The 26,131-nt window shown below is 39.8% G+C and overlaps 1 protein-coding gene across 3 annotated transcripts in view; it reads left to right on the plus strand.

Annotated features, from left to right (window-relative positions):
• The window catches only part of MYOF (myoferlin), a 291,688-nt gene extending 273,054 nt beyond the window's left edge, over positions 1–18,634 (plus strand). For all 3 annotated transcript variants that reach the window (XM_082267590.1, XM_082267588.1, XM_082267589.1), the window contains 8 exons: positions 973–1,061; positions 1,325–1,420; positions 4,213–4,354; positions 6,002–6,101; positions 9,542–9,717; positions 17,110–17,219; positions 17,522–17,669; positions 18,130–18,634. In XM_082267590.1, coding sequence (XP_082123716.1) covers positions 973–1,061; positions 1,325–1,420; positions 4,213–4,354; positions 6,002–6,101; positions 9,542–9,717; positions 17,110–17,219; positions 17,522–17,669; positions 18,130–18,168 — 900 coding nt within the window. In that variant the 3' untranslated portion in view covers positions 18,169–18,634. The remainder of the gene's footprint in view (positions 1–972; positions 1,062–1,324; positions 1,421–4,212; positions 4,355–6,001; positions 6,102–9,541; positions 9,718–17,109; positions 17,220–17,521; positions 17,670–18,129) is intronic.
• Positions 18,635–26,131: the final 7,497 nt, after the last annotated feature.

A 26,131-nucleotide genomic window follows, 5' to 3' on the forward strand; every position in this document is an offset into this window, starting at 1 on the left:
CGTGAATGAATGACATGGCTGTGCTGGTGGAGTCTCGCACAGCCATGCCAGTTTTAAATTCAACAGCAGCTGGGAGGAGAGGAACCCCCATCCATTTCAGGGGTGAGGGGGGTATGCTGGAACATGTTACATATTAAATAAGGGTGTAACTTCTAACATTTTCTAAAGTTAAACTTATCCTTTAGGTCAATGACCCAGGACAGTCTGAGTTTTATGTATCAGTTCAGAAACTTTTAAACTCAGTGGCTCAAAACATCCAGCGGCTACAAATCTTACAGTATAGCCATAGTAGCGCTATATTTATTTTATGACCAGCTTAAGCCTGGGTACACACCACTCCTTTTTTTTCGTCCAACCCAGCGGATTGGCTAAACTGAATGAAAATAAACTGAAAGCTCCTGTCAGAGCCACTGTACTAACAATCCAATGTTTGTACAGCGATCTCCTTTGCTGCTGCTGTTGTGTTCTGCTGACAGGGCAGTGGACAGCTGCCAGAACCCTCTGGTCAGCGCTCTTAGCCATTAGCTGAGAGAGCTGATCGGGAACCGGTTGCTGCTGGTTTTCCAGCATGCTCTTCGACAGAAGCCGGCTGAACTGTCGGACTGGCTGCCATACACATGGGCTGAATGTCAGCCAGTTTTTATTGAACCCACTGATGTCACTCAACATTCAGCCCATGTGCACTAGGCTTTACTTTAATTAGTTCCCACCCAAGTGTAAAACAGTGAATCTGTATGACTCTGGAAAGGACCATACTGTTTGCTTCTCTGGGGCTGGGACTGATAATGTTTCATTTTACTCCTCTAAACTGGTATAAAATTCATTGATGGGAATACAATGAATGAGTCTGTTTATGCATGTGTAAGTGGTCAAATTTGCCTTTGCAGTGTAGCATATTTTCTCCAATTTTTATAATGTGTCAAACTTTGTTTCACAGCACTCATTTATTAATCATCAATTTATCCCTTGCAGGGAAGATTGGAGATGTGGGTTGATGTCTTCCCTAAAAGTTTGGGACCTCCTGGACCTCCCTTCAACATCACACCCCGCAAAGCCAAGAAGTAGGTGATCTTGCTTAGATCTGTTGCAATGAAAGCTTCAGTTAGATTTTTCAGACATAAGTGCGAACCATAAGGTCACAGAATATGTGCCAAGTACTAAGTACTGTAGAGACAAGTATATTGTCTAGACATCGGTCTTAATAGTGGGGTACAAGTAATAAACCAAACTGAAGTTTTAGCGTTCTTTTCTAATCTGCCAACACCAGCTTTGCTCTAGCTGCATTTAACGCCCAACTCTAATCTCGGTCCTTTCTTTGTATTAGCTATATCCTGCGGGTGATCGTATGGAACACTAAAGATGTGCTGCTGGATGAGAAAAGTATTACTGGGGAAGAAATGAGTGATATCTATGTCAAAGGGTAAAATATATATTTATTTCCTTTAATGTTTAACTTGTAAATATCTATGAAGTATTTTCATGTACATATTGACCGCTTTTATGTAGCATTCTCACATTATTTTACCTAATTAGTTTTTGCAGTGTAGTTTATCTGCTCTAGTGAATGTCAAATGTAATATTAATAAGAATTGTGAATGTTTAAAAGAACGGTTTCTTAATGATAAAACTTAATGATTTTTTATTTTTTTTTTTGGTCCATCTGTACTGAGAGCTACTATATTCAAGCTACTATTGTTGACATCTTCGGAAAATGTCCATTGCAATGTCAATAATTTAGGTTACTGACCCATAACCGGTATAGAGATCAGGAATTCTGACTTTCTGCTGACACTGTATTGAAGCTATACAAGGATACAACTGGCATTTTCAGCTGGATGTTAGCAGTGGAAGCTTCCACATTTATCTCATGATTTAAAGGATAAGTTCACCTTTGGGAATATGTTTGATGTTCCACCCATTTTTAGTGTGGAACATGTAACATGTTCCCACTGCTGCAGCCATTCCTCAACCCGGTGCCTCTAGTGAAATCGAGCCAGGTATCTTCTCCCCAAACTCATTGTTTCAGTGAATGAACTACAAGTACTGACAGCCTTTGCATCTTTCGGCTTACGGTTCTCAAATGAACAACCAGGGCCTTGTTGAGCACTCTAGATAGTTCATTGTTTCTTCCTGTCATTGTTTCTTCCTACCAGTGTGTATCTGCGAGCTCCTACGAGGTACAAGCAAACCGCTTACACAGTCTGCAGGAGTATTGCATTGCACCAGCAATCTTCTGATTGCGGTTGGAATGCTTTGCAGGCTTGGAGTAAAAAAACAATAAATGCTAATTTTTTTACCTGCAAAAGGTTGTGCATTATTTTTTTTTTTCACAAAGGTAAACTTATCTTTTAAGTAAATATGGACAAGGAGGTCACCATAAAATGGCTCAGACTGTCGCGTTTTGTTAAAAACTGTGTGACCCAAAATCTCATTTTGACTGAATCTAGTATCCTCTTTGGGCAAATGTGTGTGAACATTCCTTTAGACTGGGTTCAGGTGCTCAATAAAGACATGGTTTCAAGAGTTTGGTGTGGGAAATCAAGTGGCTTGGCCGTAACCATGACCAACTCTTTTGTACACCTTTTGGCTGAATGAGCGCAAATTCCAATAAGACACACCAAAAATTCTTCTGAAAGGTCAGTCAAGAACAGTTGTTAAAAAGGGAGGGCCAATCCCATATTAACGCGCATGGTTCTAGGGTGTAATGTCCAATATGCCCATGTAGGTGTGATGGTTAGGGGTCCACAAACTGGCTAATTGTCGTTTTTCACGGTAAGTTGATATTTTTTTTTCAACAGTATTTGTTCAGTAGAGATTCTGAGTATATTGACTGACCTACAAACAGATGTGTCAACTACTTACTAAAGATCTGAACATGAATTCTCATCAATGTATACAATCCTTCAGCACCTCTGCTCCACCTCTGTGTGATGAAAGAGTAGCTGATTAGCAATTTAGTGCCTCACACTTTGCCTATTTCTACCCTCTGCAAACTGTTTATAGACTGCATCGCTTATATGGAAAAGGAAGGATTTTAATTTTTTTTCTGCTTGAAGGGAGTAGAGCTTTTTCTACTGAGCTATGTGTGTGTATAAAATCCCTATGTCAGCTTCATCAGGTCTGTCTCTAGTGAGCTTAAATCACAAAGCTTTAGCACCAGCCAAAGCACTATATTTTAAAGTTGATCTCCAGCTTCTAGTGAAGTTTAAATAGTTTATGACCAAGCTGGTCCAAACAAATATTTCCTTTACGATCAAATGCAGTGACTGTATAAGCTGTATGTAGCCTCAGTTACATACAGTATACAGGACGGGAACTTCCCATCCCCTTCCTGGAACAAACTCCAGTCAGGCTAAGCATTGTGCAGCCATTCACAGGGAGCTTTGTATTCTATGGATAGGGGAGGACAATCAGAGGAAGCCTTGTATTCATTCCTAGAATACGAAGCTCTGTATGAATGGCAGAGCAGTGCTTGGCCCAACTTGATTTTTTTACAGTAGTGGGATGGGAAGTTCCCTTCCTGCTGCCGTAACACAGCGCTGTATACAGCTGAGGCTACCATACAGTTTATAAAATGCACACAGCCGCTGCACCCTCACTTAGGATAATGCTTCATTTGGACCAGCTTGATTCAAACAAACTATTTAAGCATCACTACAAATGTCACTAAAGAGATTTACTTTGTCATGTGGCTGTAAACTTTGAATTCCATTGGACTTGCCTGTAATTGACTGTCACTTTTTTTTTGTTTTGTTAATAAAGCTTCTTATCTTGGTATGTTAGCTTTGTGAATTGAGTTTATAAGGGTTACTATTTTTCCATAACTGCATTGCAACTACTTTCTGTGGCCATTTTAGGTGCAGACTTTGTTTAGAGGAGGATTTCTTTCCGATTCTGAACTAAAGGCAATTCAGTGGAAAAGCAGACATGGCTCTCTGCAATACAGTCTGCATGGTTCTGTTTATATTGGCTAAATGAGCACCAGATGAAAATTGGCAACTGGAGATCACGCCAGACCTGCGTTTATAAGCTTGAGAGCTTCCTTTCCTTGTTACTCGATTTCATGGCTGGTCTGAGAAGATCAGTATGTGAAACACACTTGTAAACACACACTCAAGTTTTTAATCAGAGCAGACTTTATTTGGAAGCTAGTGAAAGCACAAGTTATCAAGGTCATATAAAACCCAAATGTATGTGCCTATTGCTTTTCAGCTGGATTCCCGGCAATGAGGAGAACAAGCAGAAAACAGATGTGCACTATCGGTCATTGGACGGTGAAGGAAACTTTAACTGGCGATTTGTGTTCCCGTTTGAATATCTTCCAGCAGAACAGCTCTGTGTTATTTCTAAGAAGGTGGGCGCCTGAAACATTGTTGTGCCTGTATTAAATATGTTGAGTGTAAAGGCAGTGAGTTCTCATGTATGGCAGAGATTTACTTCTGCTGAGATCTGACTCAGTCACTCCAATTTCAAGTCCGTTTAGAAGTTCAGTTCTGCCAGTTTTTCTGTTTTATTAAAGCCAAGACAAAACTGCAGCTAGGGCATAGAGACAGTGTTATAATGTATTCTAGAACCTAAAGGAGATGTTAAGCCAGCCATAGACTGTTTGAATCTCGGCTGGTTAAGCAGGGATCAGTAGGTCAAACCATGTATGGACAGGCTGATTGTACCCAAGTTGATAGATCCAACTTTTTTACAACCAGCTTGTCGGATTTTTCATATGATTAATGCTGGCAGTTTTAGCCGCTAGCAGTAATCCCTTTGTGTTCTCCTTGTTGGGATGGCTCCCCCTGCTGACTGTGTTGAGGGGGGAATTGAGCATTTTTCATATTTGCAACCTGTAGTTGCAGGAAATAAATTTGCACGGTCTGTTGCCGGCTTTAGTCTTTTTGGAATAAAAACAGTTTGCATTGTGCTTTGGAAACCATTTAGAAATTTGACCACTTTGGCATTCAAGCATAACGGCGGTTGTGTCTTTTAACCAGGATCTCTCCCCACACATCATTTAAGTCATTGCCCCAGTACTGGTCGTTTATGACTATATCTTCTGCTCTGTATAAAGGAAATCCTGAATCCATGACCTGTTGATGATTTAAAACATGTCATTCACACACAGTCTAAACTCTAGGTCAGATCCTAAAATCTTAACGCCAGGTTTCTTGGGACTATAGTTCATTTGGACCACACTAGTTCAAATAAATTTGCTTCGCTAACAGATGCACCCCCTGGGAGCGCTGTATAAACTTTGTTTTAATAAGATAAAAAATTTGATTTTTGTAAGGTATGCCAACAATTACAGGAAGTGGGGTCTTCAGGATCATATATATGTCCCATAATCCTATAATGAAAAGGTCATGGCATGGACATTTAGACCCAAAAAGTGACCCCTATATATTGAGCCATGTGGCCTATACTCAGTAAATGTATACTATTCCACTAACCTATTTTAGCTTTTAATTCCGCTTTGTAAATACAAAATCTAGAACTATTCTGCAACCTTTTTAAATCTATATCAATTGCCCTAAGGCAAATTAAGGACTTCCTGTCCCGTTCCTGCAACAAAATTGGGTTGGACTGAGCGCTGTTCAGCCATTCAAAAGAAGCCTTGTACTTATGAATACAAGGTTTCCTGTGATTGGCTGAGGTGAAGATTATGACAGCATCCACCTACCTCACTCTCATAAAACACACATGTTCAGCCAGGCTCCTTTTGTTCCAGGAGTATAAGTCCCTGTCCTGCTGCCAGAACATAGCACTGTATAATGTAGCTGATGCAAGGTACGGTTTAAACAGCGCGGACAACTGTCACATTAGTGAAGCCAATATGGACCAGCTTGGTTCAAACTATTTAAAAGTTGGATTTGGGCTTTAAACAGGGTTAATTGCCTCATAAGAGTGTTTGGGCCTGGCCTGCTTAGACAAAGTGACAGATTCTGTTTATTTTTCATAGTCTAAATGCATGTATGTGTAAATTCACCTTGTTTGTACTTTACAATTTCAGGAGCATTTCTGGAGCCTTGATAAAACAGAGTTCAAGTTGCCACCAAAGCTTATACTTCAAATCTGGGACAATGACAAATTTTCTCTGGATGACTACTTGGGTATGAACATCTGAGATCTATGATGGGGATCAGCCGATATCGTTTTTTCAGGGCCGATAGCTGATATTAGATGCCAATATTGTGCACATTTTAACATTTTGTATTTTTATATTTTCCCTTTTTATTTTTTATTTTTTTGATCACTTTTATTGCTGTCACAAGGAATGTAAACATCCCTTGTGACAGTAATAGGCAGTGACAGGTACTCTGGGGTTTGTAAGACCCCAAACCCTTCCCCTGCACTTAAAAGCATTAAAAACGCCAGGTATGGGTGTTTTGAATACTGTTATTTTTAAAAAAATCTGACGCCTTTAAGGCTCCAGTAACTGGTTTCATGACATAGTTTCTGGGTTACTACATTGGAGACCCGATCAAAGCCGATTCCGGCTTTGTTTGGGTCTTCGGCCACCCGGCGTACTAACAGGATTTCCCCTCCTGCTGCTTTTAATAACAGCCGAGCAGCTGCTTAGCCGCGTCGGTTGTTATTACAAGAGAGCCGATCGTCAGCTCTAAAGAAACGGTACCAGGGTGATATCTGTAGCAGCAGGCATTACTCCGGTACAACCACTTGAACCAATATTGGCAAGTTTGTGGCCGATACCGATACTTCAAAAAAAGGTTAATATCAGCCCCACCGATAATCAGTCAATCCCTAATCTGTGATCAATAAATTACTCTGGTTAAATATTGAACAATAGAAATTAGCATGCTGACTCCCAACTGATGACATTTCCACATTTTTAAACTTTATTTCCCTAATTTTGCTAATCTTGCAAACTAAGTCCACCAGAGTCTTTATGAAGGATAATGGCTGCTTTACATTTGGTAACAGGTGAGGATCTGTGCTTTCCATTAGGAGGCCTCACTACTGGCCTTGGATGTGATCATCTGATTCCCTATAGTACAACCAACCATATGTTTAGCATGCATGTAAGATGGAAGTGGGGCACTTCAGGGAAAGGCAGTAAATCTGGCTGACACTTTTACTATTGTACTAACTGAAGTCACAGAAGGCTTTTACCAAAATCATTCTTTCAACAGTAAACTGTTAGTGTGTCAGTGTTTGACCCTCTCTTCCACAAAGCAGTGTTGAAAAACAAAATCTATATCTGTTAATATAACGGGGAAATAGCCAGTCGTGTGAGATGCATATCTTGTACATTTCAGCTCACTTCTGACACACCAAAAATATAAACTATGACAAATACTTCAAACTTTCTCACAACAATTTGTCACCTATGCCTAATCCCGTCACAGGCACTAAATCTATTTCTGCATGCACACATGCTTAAAGCATATGTCAAAGCAAAAAAAAAAAAATTGCGTTTGATATAAATATATATATATATATATATATATATATATATATATATATATCACAATCAATGTGTGTGTGTGTATATATATCTATGTATGTATGTATTTTTTTTTAATTTAATTTATTATACACAGTCACTGGCCATTTTATTAGGTAAACCTGTTCAATTGCTTGCTAACACAAATTGCTAAACAGCCAATCAAATGGCAGCATTTAGACATCTAGACATGGTGAAGACGACTTGCTAAAATTCAAACCGAGCATCAGACTAGGGAAGAAAGGAGATTTAAGTGACTTTGAACGTGGCATGGTTGTTGGTGCCAGACGGGCATTTATGAGTATGTCAAAAACTACTGATCTGCTGGGATTTTCACACACAACCATCTCTAAGGGTTTATAGAGAATGGTCCAAAAAAGTGAAAATATCCAGTGAGTAGCAGTTGTGTGGATGAAAATGCCTTGTTAATGTCGGAGGAGAATGGGCAGACTGGTTTGAGATAATAAAAAGGCAACAGTAGCTCAATGACTCCTTTACCACCAAGTTATCCAGAATACCATCTCTGAATGCACAACATATCGAACCTTAAAGCTGATGGGCTACTGCAGCAGAAGGCCAGAAAACCACACCGGATGCCACTCCTGTCAGCTAAGAACAGTAAACTTTGGCTACAATTCGCACAGGATCACCAAAATTGGATAATAGAAGATTGGAAAATGTTACCTGGTCTGATGAGTCTAAATTGTAGCTGTGACATTGAAATGTTAGGGTCAGAATTTGGCGTAAACAACATGAAAGCATGGATCCATCCTGCCTTGTATCAACGGTTCGTGATGGTGGTGGAATGATGTGGGGGATATTTCCTTGGCACTCGCTGGGCTCCTTGTTACCGATTGAGTCAGTACCAATTTAATAGTTTCGATGCCACGGCCTACCTGAGTATTGATGCTGACCATGTCCATCCATTTATGACTACAGTGTACCCATCTTCTGATGGCTCCTTCCAGCAGTATAATGCACCATGTCACAAAGCTCAACTCATCTCACCACTGGTTTCTTGAACGTGACACTGAGATCACTGTACGTCACCAGATCTCAATTCAATAGAGCACCTTTGGGATGTGGTGGAACGGAAGATTCGCATCATGGATGTGTAGCCGACAAATCTGCAGCAACTGCGTGATGCTATCATTGTCAATATGGACCAAAATCTCTGAGGAATATTTCCAACACCTAGTTAAATTAATACCACGAAGAATTAGGGCAGTTCTGAAGGCAAAAGGGGGGGTCCAACCTGATATTAGCAAAGTGTACCTAATAATAAAGTGGCCGGTGAGTGTATATTACACATTTCCTCCTGCTTATATCCTTTTAAAGACCATACAAGTACAGAAAAATGAAATTCACTCCTAATTCCTGTTGTGGGCAGGTTAAGAACTTGCAGTGTTTTTGTGGACTAAATGGTGTTAGCCCTCCCAGTTATTGCTAAGCTACACAACCACTCTCTTCTCCGATTTCTAATGCAAATCATTCTGTAGTTTAAGTTGAGAACTAGGAGGACTTGAGGTAATACAAGAAGTGTGTGCATTTCTGATTAGATTAATAGGTTTTTTTTTTCCACTTTTCAAACATAACAAAATGTTTTCAATTGCATATTTAGCAGACCAAGGGAGCAAATAAGAGAAGTTTATGGTTAGGTTTTACATATACTGTTGGCATCCAAACCAAAACTCTAATTCAACCACAAAAACATTTGCAAAAGATGTAATTGCTTGAGTCATAAGGAAAACATGAAAGCCATTATGGGTTTCTAAGAGGGAGTTGGGAATAGTTTGGAGAGTATCTCATCATTTATCCGTTTGTCAAGACATCTGGCCTTGTGTGGCCAGCAAAATAACCTGGTTGAGTGAGAATTTTGATTTTAGATTTTGGGTGGAGGAATGGATGTTAAAATAATGATCGGAACATGTATGTTCCACCCATCCAATTCTACTCTCGTGGCTTGAGAAAATTTTACAGATTGCAGAGATGAACCACAATCAAACATACTTGCCAATTAGAATTCCCAGTTCAGTAGACAATACAATTCTATTTACATGTTGCCTTTTTTCTTTTCTTCTGTAGGTTTTGTTGAACTTGATTTACACAACACCTTAATTCCAACAAAAACCGCAGAAAAATGCAATTTAGAAATGGTTGATTTTGCCAAACATTCCAAAGTGGCGTCTTTGTTTGAACAGAAGTCCATGAAAGGCTGGTGGCCGTGTTATGCAGAGAAGGATGGACAGCGTATTTTGGCAGTAAGTCTACTCATGGATTCTAAGAGCATACTCCAATTTTTAGAAAAGGGCTTGTGGCGATGGGCTTTTGTTTGCTTCAAGCAGATTTTGCATGTCCATAGAAGTCTAGTGGAATGCAAAACCAGCTTGAAGCCAGTCAAGTGCATCGGTTAAGAAATTCTAGCTGATCTCAGAAGCAGCTCAAACTCATTCTATTTCTGCAGGGACTAATCCATATGTTTTTTTCTTTTCACTTGGAGTATATTTTGTTGTCTGTATTTGGACTCATACATAGGGGGAGTTTCGAAGTATTCCTGCTTTCAGGGCATACGTCGCTGAATGCATTCAGCAGTAATTGTGCATACTGCTTGCAACAATGCACAACCACCTCGTATTTCAGAATGACATCGATTTTGATATGCTTCAATGGGCTGTAAGTTGTCCCTGTTCTTCCTTGCACCCAAAAATAGCCAGGCTTTTTTAATTGTTTAAAGGAGAAGTTTTCCTTTTACAAAAAAATGTATGTAAAAAAATAAACATTTATTATTTTTTCTAATAGACCTGTAAAGAATTGCACCCGCGATCAGTAGATCTTGGGTGTAATGCCATGGTCCTACAGACTGTCTGTGTATCTCTCTGGCCGTACCTCCGATACTGTGACAGGAAGCATGAATGAACTACCACAGCGCTTAACAGTGCCAAGGTATGTTCATTAAGGCTAAGTTCACATGTAAGCATTTTGGGGCGTTTTTATGCTCTAGGATCAGCTCCAAAAACGCCCAGCAAGACAAATCCTATTCATTTCAATAGCCCCTGTTAACATCTGAGCGTTTTGACGTTTTATGCAAAACGCCCAATGCTCAAAAAAGTACATGAGCTTCTTTTTGGTCAGATTACAGGCGTTTTTATTTTTTTCCATTGGTCACTTGTCAACCTAAAAACGCCTGAAAAAATGCCTAAAAAACGCCTGTAAATAGCAATGCCAAGATGTGAACGTAGCCTGAGAACTACAAGCCAACAGCCACAAAGGCTGTCCATCCTAGGTTTTTCCATTCACGGCCACGTTTGTTGCAGAGTGTGACTGGGGGGAGGGGGTAGATCCCCCGCTACCTGGCAGAACAGGGGAGCAGGGGCCGGTGCATCTGTAACATTTTACATCCTGAATATGGGTATAACATGTTACAAAGGTGAATTTATCCTTTAACCGCTTCCTACCTGCCCACTGTATTTAAACAGCAGGGTGGGAGCTTTGTCGCTCTTAGTCGCCGTACTGGTACCTCACTCAGAATGACCGGCGGCCCGATCCTGTGATGGCTGTGATCTTCCGACACAGCCAAACACAGATTGGAATATGGGCGCTGTAATTGGCCGTCCCGATCACGTGATGGCTGTGTCCAATCACAGCCTTCAGTGTAAACCGGGGCACATGTTTGTTACAGTTCTCCCTGCTGAGCTTAGTGTAGGGGGGAGTGGGGGATGCTGCAGCCTCTGTGACATCTCTGTGTGTAAGGAATGATTTTATGCAAAGAGCTCTTCACAGATCACACAGACTGCAGCCATTCTCACACATAGTTCACCAAGTACCACTGTCCCTGTCTCATGAACATCTGTCCAAATGTCCCCATGAACATCTGTACCGGTGGACGGTCAACATATGTCATAGTGTACAAGTGCACAAAAAAATCTGTTGGTGTACCAGTGTCCCACCAGTAAAAAAATAAAATTAAAAGCGCCCCTGCATTCGCGTGCAAAGGCGAACCCACGCGTTGGTTCTGTATGCATACGTAAACAGCAATCACACTAGACGTGGGGTATTGCTGTGACCGTCGGAGCGAGAACAAAAATTCTAGCATTGGACCTCCTGTGTAACTCTGATCTGGTAACCAATAAAGGCTTAAACATTGCCTATGGAGATTTTGAAATACTAAAAGTTTGGTGCCATTTCACAAGCGTGCGCAATTTTAAAGCCATACTCGGGAGGAATGGCAGAATGTGTTTTGGGGTGTTGTTACAAGTATGCCTATGCCGTGTGTGAGAAATAATAATGTATTTCTTCATTTTCCAAAGAATTGTAGGGAAAAATATTACAACTTTAAAAACCTCCCATGCTTTTTACTAAATACCTTTGGACTGTCTACTTTCCAAAAAGGTGTAATTTTGGGGATATTTGTACTGTCTTGGCATGTTAGGGCCTCAAGAAATGAGAACATTAGGGGTAATCAGTTTTCAATGATTGGTACCATAGCTTGTAGTCTCTAGAACTTTCACACAGACTAAATAATATAAACTAATTTGGGTTATTTTTACCAAAGAAATGTAGCAGTATAAATTTCAGTCAAAATTTATGAAGAGAAATTCTTTGTTTGCAAAGTTTTATAACCGAAACGAAGAAAAGCGCTTTTTTTTTCAAAACTTCGGTCTTGTTTTTATATGTAGTGCAAAAAAAACAAAAAAAAAAAAAACGATGGGGATTAAATACCACCATAAGAAAGCTCGATTTGTGTGAAAAATTGATATAAATTTCATTTGACTACAATGTTGCATGACTGAGTAGTTCTCATTCAAAGCGCGACAGCACTGAAAGCTGAAAATTCGCCTGGGCAGGAAGGGGATGAGAGTGCCCAGTATTGAGGTGGTTAAAGTGATTGTAAAGTCTCGTTTTTGTTTTTTTTTTTTTTTCAGTTTTTTTCTATTTAAATAACATATTATACTTCCCTCCTGCACAGAGCAGCTCTGCACCTCCTCTTCTTGGGTTCCTGGCTGGAGCTCCTGGCCCCTCCCTCCCTGTTGAGTTCCCCCACAGCAAGCAGCTTGCTATTAATGCACTCATTTAAACATGGAGCTGCCGGTCGTCCCCGCCCTCTTTCTCTCCTGATTGGATAATGGAGTTGGATTGACAGCAGTGGGAGCCAATGGCGCTGCTGCTGTGTGTCAGCCAATCAGGAAAGAGTCCCGGATGGCTGAGGCACTCGTTGGACATTGCTGAATAGAGAAGGGTGCTCAGGTAGTTATTGGGGGGGGGGGGGGGGGCTGAGGGGAGCTGCTGCACACAGAAGGCTTTTTATCTTAATGCATAGAATGCATTAAGATTAAAAAAAACTCTCTACTGTACAACCCCCTTTAAGTAAAACTACATGTGTGCAAGACCCCTATAATGTGTTTTGTCTAAATTCCAATTTTGCACAGCTTTTTGTACTCGCACAACAGGTGAGAGGGATTATAGAACAGAGGGGTTTTGCGCTAGCATAATGTAACCCCTGATCCAATTGGACTTCCAGTGCATCAAAACAAAAGGCACAAAAGTATTACAGGTTTTTTTTCCTCTTAGGCCGGGTTCACATATGTGCGGCCGCGGGTTCGTGCCTAGGGTCCGGTGCATGACTTCACCAGTTCAGGTGCAATTCAGGACCGAAATTTTGCTTGAATTCACACCTGAGCTGGACCCAAACACGCACAGGACCCTTTTGCAATCGGCTCCGCGGCTGCCCCCGGCCTGTGTGAACCAGCTCCATTGAGCTCAGAAACTACATTCTAAATAAGCCTGTCCTGCATGCTGCAGAGAAAGACCCTCTGTATTGAAGTGGTCGTCTCCCTGTAGAAATCGGAAACACTTCCTACTGAGTCTGAACTACAGTAGAGCTCCCCGAAAGCAGCAAACCTCATGCTCCCTGCTAATTGCAGAGATCTGTTATTCCTCACCAGCTTCTTCCAGGTGCCAGTCTTCGGCTATCTTGATTGGCTATAGGGTGACTTAACTCATGCACAAGAGTTAAAGTGGAACTTTAATGGAAAAAAATTGTGGAAAGGCAGGATTTGTAATGCAGAAGAGACATGCTTACCTGCCTGTCTGCAATGTAGCACGTGAGCCCCTACACGTGCATGGTAGGGACATCATCCTGGCATCCTGACTCGAGGGTCAATATCCAGAAGTTGCCAGACTGAAGATAGCAGCCGGCAGGGGCGATCTGGGACATGGGGGCATTGCAGAAAAGGTGAGCATTGCTCCACTTTGTCATCCTGGCACACAGTCACAGTGCTGAAGTGTATATTGAGCTGGGCATGCGCAACTCAGTGTACATTCTAAGAAAACGGGGAGCAAGCAGGAAGGTTTATTTTATTGTAGAAGAGACATTTTATATATATATATATATATATTCTTCACTAAACAGTCCACCTGCTCACAATTTTTAAAATAAGACTTTAGCTCCACTTTAACCTCCCTGGCAGTCTGATTATGTCAGTATTTTTGAATGTCAAAGTGCTACATTGTTTTGCATGGAAATGTGGTGTTTTTAATTGTAGGCCTGTAATTAGGAATAACTCTAGTAGTTATCCCAGGTATGATAAAGTTTGAAACAAGAAATCATAAATTATAATATAATAATAAATTGAATTCAATAATGTAATAAAACCAAAAACACTGAAATTTGTCCAAACAAGTGTGCAGTATTACTAGTGGCTGTAATACTAGACACTGCATATTGGTTTAGTAAAGATCCCAGGTATGAAAATTTTTGAAACATGGGCCTACACAAAGTCTGACGTCAGTCGGGACAATGGACCCTGGTTTCCTTTCTGATTTTCTTTCCACTGTCATCTTGCTTCGAGCAACAAACCACGCACATCCTTGCAGGTGCTGACTTTTTCTTGGGATATAGTCCATGAAGTGGCAACCAGTCAGGCGTTCCGGGTTGACAACACCAGCAGCACGACGTCCAGCTCTATTCACAGCCATTGATGCTGTTTGGTGGTTCACAAAGCTACGTTCGGTAACTTTCCATATGAAGTCAGAATGAATCGCAGGCTTGTCGCACTTTTTTTTTTTTTTTTTGAGCAGAATGTAGGCATTACTCAAGAAGATGTCTGAAGATCTTCTTACAGTACTTTTTTTTACTGTTTTCTCATTGTTGGGTAGAATGTCATTGCTTGGTCGGCTCTGTCGTCTGTCCCATGGTGTTATTGTAGTCTATCACTACTTGTGGTGTCATGATTTCTTTCCCACCTTCCGTGTGTACCATAACAGTGGAGGTATTATGCACTGTACTCCTTAGGCATACATCTTTCTTGTCATGCAATCGCAGTGCTATCATTTTGTCTTTCTGCCAGGCAACCATTTCTCCTGTCTTCAGCCAAACGTTGGCATGTCGTGCCAGCTAACCCTAACGGTTCCATAGGCATCTGTTTTGTTTTGCAAAAGAAACTCATAAAGTTCAGGAGACGTATAAAAGTTGTCGGTTGTTACGCAATAGCCCTGATTTAGCAATGGCTCAATGAGTGAATAAACGGAAGATGTTGCTATTCCATAATTGCTGTATTTTGGATTGAATTTGGTTCCTTTTTCCAGTGTATATGACTGAATTCCAAATATAGCCAATTGACGATTCATATAGCATGTAGGATTTTACGCCAAATCCTGCCCTCTTTGATACAATGTTTTGCACCCAGCTGAGCTTTTCCTTGTAGGCGATTAGACTTTCATCTATGCAGATGTCTTTCTGGCACATAGCTCCATTGGAAATTCTGTAGAATCATTTGAGATAGTTCCCAATTTCTTTTAGTTTTTGTGCAGGATGAGTAGTTTCATTAAATTCGTTGTTTTCAAAGTGTAAATATTTCATGATCATTGAAAATCTGTACTCTGACATGAACGTGGCAAGTAATGTATTAGTTGTCCAAATACCACTTCTGCAGGGGTTTCCCCACCACTCCCTGAAGTATTAATATTAGGCCCAGAAATTTCCAAATGTCATCTTTGGTCACTACTTCCCACATTCTGCTTCTTGGAAATCTCTGATGCAGAGTAGCTAATTGTTGCTCTTTGTACCGGTTGTACCGATGGTGCCAGTCTGTCTCAGTAACTATTTTTTCAATAACCTCATTGGCCAGAAATATTTGTAAGTATGCCAAGGGGTTGTTGTGTTTAACGTCTACTTTCATACCAGGTGCTCCAGTAAATGGGAATCTTGGGGGCACTCCCTGATCCATACCACAGTCAATAGAGCATCTCTGCCCCCTCCTCTGTCCTGCTGACAGTTGAAGAAAGAGCTTTTTAACACTATCTGCACTTTTGAAGGGTTGTAGAGAGGAGAATACTGCAGATAAACAAGTAAAACTTATGTAGGAGGATTTGTTTAATCTCTGTGTATCATCTGAGGCTGTTCACATCACTGGGTTTTGCTGCGGGAGGGTTATGTGAAAGAATCTTTTGAATTTTGCGGCAATGGTCAGTTTTAAAACTGGGGATTCTTTTTTTTGGTCAAAGTAGAAAGATCCTTTAGCCTGGGTTCACACTATTGCGATGCGGTAACCAGCGCAATTCTAGTGTGGTTTCCCGCATCTCCTCTCCCTTGCAGGCAATTCACACTGCCCTCTGCGAACTACTGCAGGTGTCGATACAAAGTTTAATGACACTCCCAGATCAGTAAGCAGATTGCCATGTGAACTGTGAATTCGGACTGGAATCCGATCGCATAGGTGTTCACACCCATGTGATCGAATTCCAGTGTGGGGGGAAAAAAGGTTCCTGCAGCGTTTTCATGCAAATGTAATGCGAGTTCTGCCATACAAACTATATGGCTGAATTTCCATCGCACAGACATCACATGTGATCTGCACAGCAATGCCGTGCGAATCACATGCAATGTCTGTGTTTGCAATAGTGTGAACCCAGGCTTAATGTATTGGCAGGGCCTTTTCAATTACATACATACATATACTGTATAGTAGCTGAGCCATTATATGCACAATGACAGAAACAGAAATTTTCAGGCGCTGGATGTTAAATGTTTTAGATGGTAAAGGTAGTAATATAATGACCATAATGGTTAGTACATAGAATGCCACAACAGCTTCACTTGTTATACAAAGCCTGAAGGATAGGCTTGGTGCCAAAGATTCTTTTCTTTGAGAGTTTCTCAGACGTGTGTAAAGCTGTTTTCTTTGGATCTGACACCTTGGTCAATTCATCATGACCTTGTGTGAAGACAGCTTATGTGTTCCATCTGCCCTTAATTGCAAGCAATTTTAATACTGTCTATTGAGTTTTATTGCAATTTTTTTTTTTTTTTCATTAAAAGCTGTGCTAAATAAAAATGGAAAAGAACAGCTCGGAAGAAGCCCTTACCTTCTAACAAAATCCCGTTTCATTTTTTTGTGGTAGCCCAATCAGGGCAATGCAACTGTGCTGCTGTTTACAAGATTTCATCATTAATTGAGGGCAGCAGTTTAAGCCACTTGAGGTGTCATTAGTATTGTTGTCATTTTATCCGCCCCCGTTTGCTTTCACACACTCTGACTGAACAGTGAGAGAGATTTTCTTTTTTGCTTTAGACCCAGAATGCATTATTATTTTCCTAAACAAGCAGAACACGGTGTTTAGTGAGATGTCATGAACCTGTTTTCTTTTGCCAAAAGGGAAAACTTGAGCTGACTCTGGAAATCCTGAATGAGAAAGAGGTAGAAGAAAGGCCAGCTGGCAAGGGCCGTGATGAACCCAACATGAACCCAAAGTTAGACCCACCAAAGTAAGCCATTTTTCTTCTTAATCACTGGTATCGGAGTGCCCATATTAACCTGGAATCCTGTGCCAGCTCACACATGGCGGTCATTAGACTGCCCATTCTGGTTCTCTCACCTTCCCGTCATCTTGGACCTCTGTTGTTGTTTCTTTTCTTATTATTACCCTTTTGCTAACTTATCTTTTTTTTTTTTTTCTTTTTTTTTTTTTTTTTAAATCTCACACAGAGTTAATTATTAATTGATTCACATTATCTTCTTCGGCTTTTTCTCTGCTAGTTTGATTAATATTGTTTCTTTCAAAATGCAGCCGACCAGAAACCTCCTTCCTTTGGTTCACAAATCCATGCAAGACAATGAAATTTATTGTGTGGCGCAGATTTAAATGGATCTTCATTGGCATCATCGTACTGCTGCTTGTTCTGCTCTTCCTTGGAGTGTTCTTGTATTCATTGCCCGTAAGTGTTTTTGGTTTTTTTAAGATGACTAGCTCAATCCCAGTCTTCTAATAACAGTTTTCTTTTATTCCCTCATGTATATAGTTTGCATTTCGTCATATGTCGTAAATAATATATTTCTGCATATTCCCCCAGCTTGTGTATCACATACATTTTCAACTGGTTTTATTTTGTTATGATATTGGCCAATCTAATGAGAAAATTCTACTAGTTTTATCATTCTCTTTTGTTGTAATAAATAATTGCTAAGACAATTTGTACCAATGGGCGGCATTAAATCCGATTTTGTTTTTTTTTTTTTGTTTTTTTTTTCATGTTTCTTTTAGAAACACAAATTACCATTCAATAATAATTCTCAAATTTTGTAATTCACATTTTCAGATTTCTGCTGGTAGGGTATATTTTCAGTGTAATTTTTTTTACATCTTAGTGATCATTCCATATATTTGTTTTTATCTAGGGTTACATTTCAATGAAGATTGTGAGACCAAATTCATAAGATGCATCTTCTCCATTATAGTATTTTGGCTTATGATGTTGGGCTGGATCCTGCAATATATTTCAAGTAGATCTAACCTTGTTCTCATGTCTGCTAAATATAACGAATTGAAGAAATCTAAAACCGAGGTTACAGAAGGTTCATGGGGGTCATGACTCCTGTAGTAAGTTGTGTTTGCCAAGAATATTTCACAAGTACATCTCAGGTGATGGATATTCATTTGTTTACTAAATACCACAGAAATTCACATTACAATTTTTACTGAAAAGCTGATTCTGAGAAGCGTAATGGTGTTTTTTCACCAAAGTAAATACTATTTTATAAATGTTAAAATGTGCAATAAACCCAGTGTACTTGTATATGAGAACAAAATACAGAGCACCATTATATTCTTGTACTTTTTATATAGTAATCTTTCAATTCTAGTTAAATATTGTAAACACTAAATAAACAATGTCCAGTTTTCTATGCATGCTGTTGTCTTCTTGAGATGTTCAGTAGCTTTGATTCTTAGGAGCTCTGCAAGAGACAAGACATAAAGGGGTCTTATTGGTTTTTGATTGTCGAGATATGACCAATTCTCCCTTCAATCATTCTCCTTTACTCGACTAGGGGAATAAAAGTGTGAATCCACAGGCCAAGACCCCCAGTGCAGAGTAAATGAAGTACCTCGCTATACCTTTCCCTTGAACACGCATGCAAGATAAATAGGGTTTTTAAAGGGTTTGCTCACCTTTTAATAGAAAAAAATGACAAGGTGAGCTCACGCTGTATAACATTTTTAACTTTGCATTGGAACATTAGTGAACAACCCCTGGCAAAAAGTATAGAACCACCACTCTTGGAAAATGTTAATTTAATTGTGTAGAAAAGAACTAATCAGACATGCCTCAAAACTATTTTCATTTAAAATTCAAACTTTCTGGTTTCAAGAAACACTTAAAAAAATAAAAAAAAACAAAAGGAAACTGTTGTCAATTGCAACTGTTTTTACAGATTTTACAGGAAAAATATGGAATCACCATGTACTTTGCAGTTCTAAAACAAACCTGAATCAAATTACATCTGCTAATCAGTCTGCAGTTAAAGAGTGCTTTCACACCTTGGTGAGCTGTTGCACCAACCTGATTGACCTGAATCATGGCTCCAACACGAGAGATGAATCATGGCTCCAACACGAGAGATGTCAGTTGAAACAAAGGAGAGGATTCTAAAACTTCTTTAAGAAGGTAAATCATCACAGAATGTTGCAAAAGATGTTGGTTGTCTAAAATCTTGACCAAGTACAAATCAAATCGGAAGGTTGTTATGGGAAGTGTGCAAGGAAAACCTCAAAGCGACAAGATGGAAAACTTACAGCACTATCCCTTGAAAATAGAAAATGTACAAAACAAATGAGGAACAAATGGTCAGAAACTGGAGTCGAATGTCTGTGACCGAACTGTAAGACATCACCTAAAGAAACTGGGATTTACATACAGAACAGCCAAATTAAATCTATCATTAACACCTAAACCGAAAACAACAAGGTTACAGTGGGCTAAAGAAAAGCAACCCTGCACAATTGATGCCTGGATGAAAGTGATATTCAGTGATGAATCATGAATCTACATTGAGCAGGGTGATGATGCTGGAACTTTTTTGTTTGGTGCCGTTCCAATGAAATGTATGAAGATGGCAACCTGAAGAAAACATGCTAATTTCCACAATCATTGATGATATGGGGTTGCATGTCAGGTGAAGGTACAGGGGAGATAACAGTCATTAAATCTTCAATAAATGCACACGTTTATATTGAGATTTTGGACACTTTGCTTATTCCATTAATTGAAAGGATGTTTAGTAATGACCTCATTTTTCAGGATGATATGGCATCTTGCCATAGGGCAAAAGCCGTAAAAACTTTCCTTCAAGAAAGACATAATGTCAATGGCTTAGCCTGCAAATAGTCCGGACCTCAATCCAATTGAAGATCTATGGTGAAAATAAAAGAAAATGGTCCATAACAAGGCTCCAACCTGCAAAACTGATCTGGCAGTTGCAATATGAGAAAGTTGGTGCCGGATTGATGAAGAATATGGTTTGTCGATAGTTAAATCCATGCCTTAGAAAATTCAAGCTCTTATAAAACACAGAGGTGGTGCAACAGAGTACTAGTGGTGTACTGTAGTGTTTTGGTGTACTGTAGTGTTTTTTAAAGATTCCATAATCTTTTCCTCAGAATTAAGTGATTCCATATTTTTTTTTTCCTTTGCTTGATCTGGAAAAATGGTTGCAATTGTCTACAGTTTTCTTCCTTTTTATTTTTTCTTAAGGGTTTCCTAAAGCCAGAAGGTTGGAATGTTAAATTAAAATAGTTTTGAGGCATGTCTGTAATTAATTTTTTCTACACAATTAAACATTCTATACTTTTTGCCAAGGGTTGTCCTCTTTTTGGGCTATCAGCTCCAGCAGTTAAAGTTGTGCTGTGCATTATTTTGTATTATCTCTACAGTCCTATTTTGACTGTTTAATGATTTTTAAGGCTGCTTTCACACTGCGGAGCTTTGTATTATAAAAAAAATAAATGTAGCACTGCCCTCGCAGGAGCTGCTGAATAGTGTTTTGACGGGCTCCCCTGGTTACCAGCATGTATTTACTTTAGCAAGTCTCTGAATCTCTCCTTGTTCCCAATGGCTCTTCAGATGAAGTAACAGTGTTTGTTTTGTTGTTTTATTAGTAATTGGGATAGGAGAAAGGAATAGTGGGATACTCCAATTGAACTATTTACATCATTTGAGGACTTCTTATCTTCTGGAAAATATGGAACAGCCAGGCTGTTATTCCACCCAGCCACTAGGGTGAATGGGGTTGAGTTTCTTGTTCTCTTTGCTCTCTAACAAGACAATTTGATGGACGATAAACTATCTTCAGGATACTCTCGCTCTAGCATCCTCTTCGCACTGACTATCCTAGGACCAGGGGTGGCCCCCCTCAGTTCAGGCCCTTTGACACGAGTTTCTGTACTCACTGTACTGCAGAGACAGATCCTCCAGTTTCTCCCCTCTGTCAGCTTCCCTGGACCTCTGGGTTCAGCTCCTCACTGCTACTCTTCCGGCCCTGAGGCCACGTGGCACCTCTACAGAGTAGGAGGCAGCCGCCCCCTCCCTCCGGCACTCTGCTCCCCAAGGAAAGACCTCGAGCACATGTGCTCCTGGCTTTTATACAGCATCTCAACATGCACTGAGGCAATTTTCCCTCTGCCAATCGTCAGGACTGTATCAAAAGCCCATGCACCCATTTGTCAGGTTTCCTCCCACTGTCCAACATGCCTCCCTATTGGACCAGTGTGAAACTCTCTAGACAGAATGATGCACTCTGAGCACAATGAGCAGACCTCACTAACAGATCCTGCTCTCTGGTAGGCAGAGAACAAAAAAGATTTACCTGCAACTCTTATAAGCAGACAGAGCTCAAACTATACTTTCTCACTAGCACCTACCAAATCCAGGTGTGAAAGACTTGTTGCATCTTTCCCAAAAAGACTCCTTGCTGTATTAGATCAAAAGGGGGCTTCTACTAAATACTGAGCAAAGGGTCTGAATACTTAGGACCATGTGATATTTCAGTTTTTCTTTTTTAATAAATCTGCAACAATGTCAACAATTTTGTGTTTTTTTTGTCAGTATGGGGTGCTATGTGTACATTCATGAGGAAGAAGAATGAACTTAAATGATTTTAGCAAATGGCTGCAATATAACAAAGAGTGAAAAATTTAAGGGGGTCTGAATACTTTCCGTACCCACTGTATAGTGTGCTACAGCACAGCACAGAGGAGAATGTCCTATGCATTGAGGTGCAAGAAAGTGAAAAAAATAAATTGCCGTGTGGACCTATTCTACCAAAGGTGTATGAATAGTCTGCTACCCTACACACATTTGTGTGCAAGTAATGCACATGCCCATTTATTGTAAATGGTCGCTTGACATGCCACATCACACCAAAAGGAGTGTGCTGCAGCACCCGGGGTTGTGTCATGAATGAGTTGAACAATGAATGCACATGTGGATTTAAAGCATGGAATCGCTGAACACAAACACTGATTAGCTGAAGCTCAAGAGTGTTTACTTTACTGTGTATTTTTACATTGTACCTTACTTGATTTCCCATGCAAGCCCTTTTTTGACAGGCTGCACCCCACATCACAGATAATTGTTCTGGTCTATGGAAGATCAACCAAGCAGATAGCTGGCAAGTACACTGTCAGCAATCATACCCAGCCCATTCCACCATGGCGCAGTGTACGTTGTGCGTTCTTGCAGAAATGAGCCTAAAGACAAATCATGGCAGGAAGAAATCAAAGATTTCATGTAAACAAAAAATGTGATCTTGCTGAAAGGTACAATTTTTAAAGCTGCAAGCACACCAAGAGATATAAATTGTCAAACAAATGCATACAAGTAAGTGCTGCGCTTTAACCACAAATCAAACAAAGTCTCTTCTCTACAGGTTTCCTCACAAATTACGTCTTCTGGGGTGGAGACTTTGTTCATGACATCATTACGGAAGTGGCCTGCCTCATTCACAGGACCGGCTGTATTTATTATATGCATTACTTTCATGAATATTTGAGTAGTTTGAAGCTCTTAAAAAAAAAAAAAAAAAACTAGTATTGCTTTTATAGTTTACATTCTTCAGTTCTGCTATTTTTATATATATATATATATATATATATATATATATATTCTACCGAAAAACCAAGGGTTAACTGGCAGGTGTGACCTGGAGTGAGAAATTCCTAGCTTCTCTGACTAGAGCCCGGTTTTATTTTGAGGTTCATATTGCTCTGGTTAGTATGTGTGATGTGCATGCGTTGGAGAAACACAACGGTGAAGTGTGACACATTGAAGAATTGCACTTATCTGAGATATTTAAGTCCCTATTCTCTATATGGTGGACTTTTTTGCACTGGACCGTTTCTTGATGTTTTATAAAGATGCATTGCTTACACATTTATTTTTTATTTATTGTTTAAAGAGCAGCACTTGTATATAAAAGATTTAATGACTTGGGTGGCAAAGAGCCACCCTTAGGTTCCATTCACACTAGCGCGACTTGTCAGGCGACTTGGTCGCCTGACAAGTCGCGGTCGGTCGCTCGCCATTGAATAGTACAGGACCCGTTCTATTAGGAGCGACACAAGTCGCTCTGACTTAGAAAAAGGATCCTGTACTACTTTGGGACGACCTGGAGGTGACTTGCATTGACTTCAATTAAATGAAGTCCCTGCAAGTCGTGCCGAGGTCGAGGTGCACAGCGTGTACCGCGACTTCTCAGGTCGCCCCAGCAAGTCGTGTCGCGCCAGTCTGAATAGGCGCTCAGTGGCCCTGGCACCTTGGGCTACAATCTATGCGAATAAAAAACACATAAATACTCACATTATGTGTATGTGATTACAACATTTCTGCAGCTGCTGTCCAATCAGTTCTAAATACACCTCAAAAAATGCAATTATAATAGTGCTTGCAAATCTAAACATATGATCATATAACCCAATGTGCTCAAAAAAACATAAAAAGCACATACAAAATCAAAGTCTTTCAAAAGCTCTCATATAAAGTGCTCAGGTGCTCCAAAATCAATATAAAGGTGCTGAAGTGCTTCATGTAAACATGCTGTGAAGTGTATACAGTTTGGGTGGGTGATGCGCTTCAGAAGTGAATATAAAGTAAAAATATGATAAATGTATAAACTGGCGTGGTAAAAAGTGTTCTAGTGATAAAAAGTGTTGGTGTTGGTTAATAAAAGGTGATCCAATACTTCATTTATATCTCATATATATATATCAATATAAGTAAACTATTCCAATTATCTTCTATACAATAAAGTGCTGAGTGTTTATACTTTCCTAAAAGGTATCAAATAAATAAACCGTAGACAAGGTAAAAATAAAGATACTTCAAAAAGAGATACAAAGTGCTGTGTGCTCATTTGCTTAGATCAAAAAAGAAATAAATAAATAAAGTGCTGTGTTTATAGTGTCCATATATATAGAGATCCAAAATCAGGTGTCATTCCCTTCGATATCATTAAATAAAACAAGGTGCTCTCATGCAAAGTATGGGTGTTGTGACTTGTTGCCTCCACCAGGTGTCACATCTAGGTGCTCTATCTTCTCACCTCAATAAGGTGTATATTGCGCCTGTATACAAGCTTAGCCTCCGAATATCATATAGGCTTTACTTATTCCGGTATCTTGCTCCACTTCCAAGTGTTTCCTGTCCTGTCCTGTTTAGTATTTAGGGGTGCATACACTTTCCGTCCTTAATTCCATATCGTGGCCTCGGGCTATTTGGAGGCCGAAATGACAAGAGAGCTTCCAGATACCCCTGGGGTTGAGCACGGGGAGAGGGCACAGGGACTCACAGGAAGGTAACCGGGAGAAAGCAGTCTCATCCACAGAAGGTTTAAATTCTTGTTAGTTTATTTGTATTTTTGAAATGATCATTTCAAAAATACAAATAAACTAACAAGAATTTAAACCTTCTGTGGATGAGACTGCTTTCTCCCGGTTACCTTCCTGTGAGTCCCTGTGCCCTCTCCCCGTGCTCAACCCCAGGGGTATCTGGAAGCTCTCTTGTCATTTCGGCCTCCAAATAGCCCGAGGCCACGATATGGAATTAAGGACGGAAAGTGTATGCACCCCTAAATACTAAACAGGACAGGACAGGAAACACTTGGAAGTGGAGCAAGATACCGGAATAAGTAAAGCCTATATGATATTCGGAGGCTAAGCTTGTATACAGGCGCAATATACACCTTATTGAGGTGAGAAGATAGAGCACCTAGATGTGACACCTGGTGGAGGCAACAAGTCACAACACCCATACTTTGCATGAGAGCACCTTGTTTTATTTAATGATATCGAAGGGAATGACACCTGATTTTGGATCTCTATATATATGGACACTATAAACACAGCACTTTATTTATTTATTTATTTTTTGATCTAAGCAAATGAGCACACAGCACTTTGTATCTCTTTTTGAAGTATCTTTATTTTTACCTTGTCTACGGTTTATTTATTTGATACCTTTTAGGAAAGTATAAACACTCAGCACTTTATTGTATAGAAGATAATTGGAATAGTTTACTTATATTGATATATATATATGAGATATAAATGAAGTATTGGATCACCTTTTATTAACCAACACCAACACTTTTTATCACTAGAACACTTTTTACCACGCCAGTTTATACATTTATCATATTTTTACTTTATATTCACTTCTGAAGCGCATCACCCACCCAAACTGTATACATTGTATTAACTGGTTCCTGGTACCAGTACTGTGGTGCAGCAGTAAGAAGGGAAAAATACATATCCTCAGATAGCGCAGGAACCACCCATACATATAAGATGCTGTGAAGTGTGCCACACTCCCCTCTCGTATCCCCACTCACCAGAGAAAATGAACCCTTCAGCTTTTTCAGTCTGGGGGTCAAACACGGTTGTATCTGGTGTTGTGAATACCAGGTTTCTTAGCGTCTTTGATCAGGTCTCCACAATATTACTCTTGGGGAGGCTCTATTATTCACCAAGCTCAATAAAACCGAATAGTACTCATAGTGAAGTACTGTAAAAACCTATTTATTTGTGCAAATGCAACTTACATAGAAACATAGAATGTGTCGGCAGATAAGAACCATTTGGCCCATCTAGTCTGCCCAATATATCTGAATCCTATGAATAGTCCCTGGCCCTATCTTATATGAAGGATAGCCTTATGCCTATCCCATGCATGCTTAAACTCCTTCACTGTATTTGCAGCTACCACTTCTGCAGGAAGGTTATTCCATGCATCCACTACTCTCTCAGTAAAGTAATACTTCCTCATATTACTTTTAAACCTTTGCCCCTCTAATTTAAAACTGTGTCCTCTTGTGGTAGTTTTTCTTCTTTTAAATATGCTCTCCTCCT

Source organism: Pelophylax lessonae (genome assembly GCF_965119305.1).
Source record: "Pelophylax lessonae genome assembly, chromosome: 9".
NCBI lineage: Eukaryota > Metazoa > Chordata > Amphibia > Anura > Ranidae > Pelophylax > Pelophylax lessonae.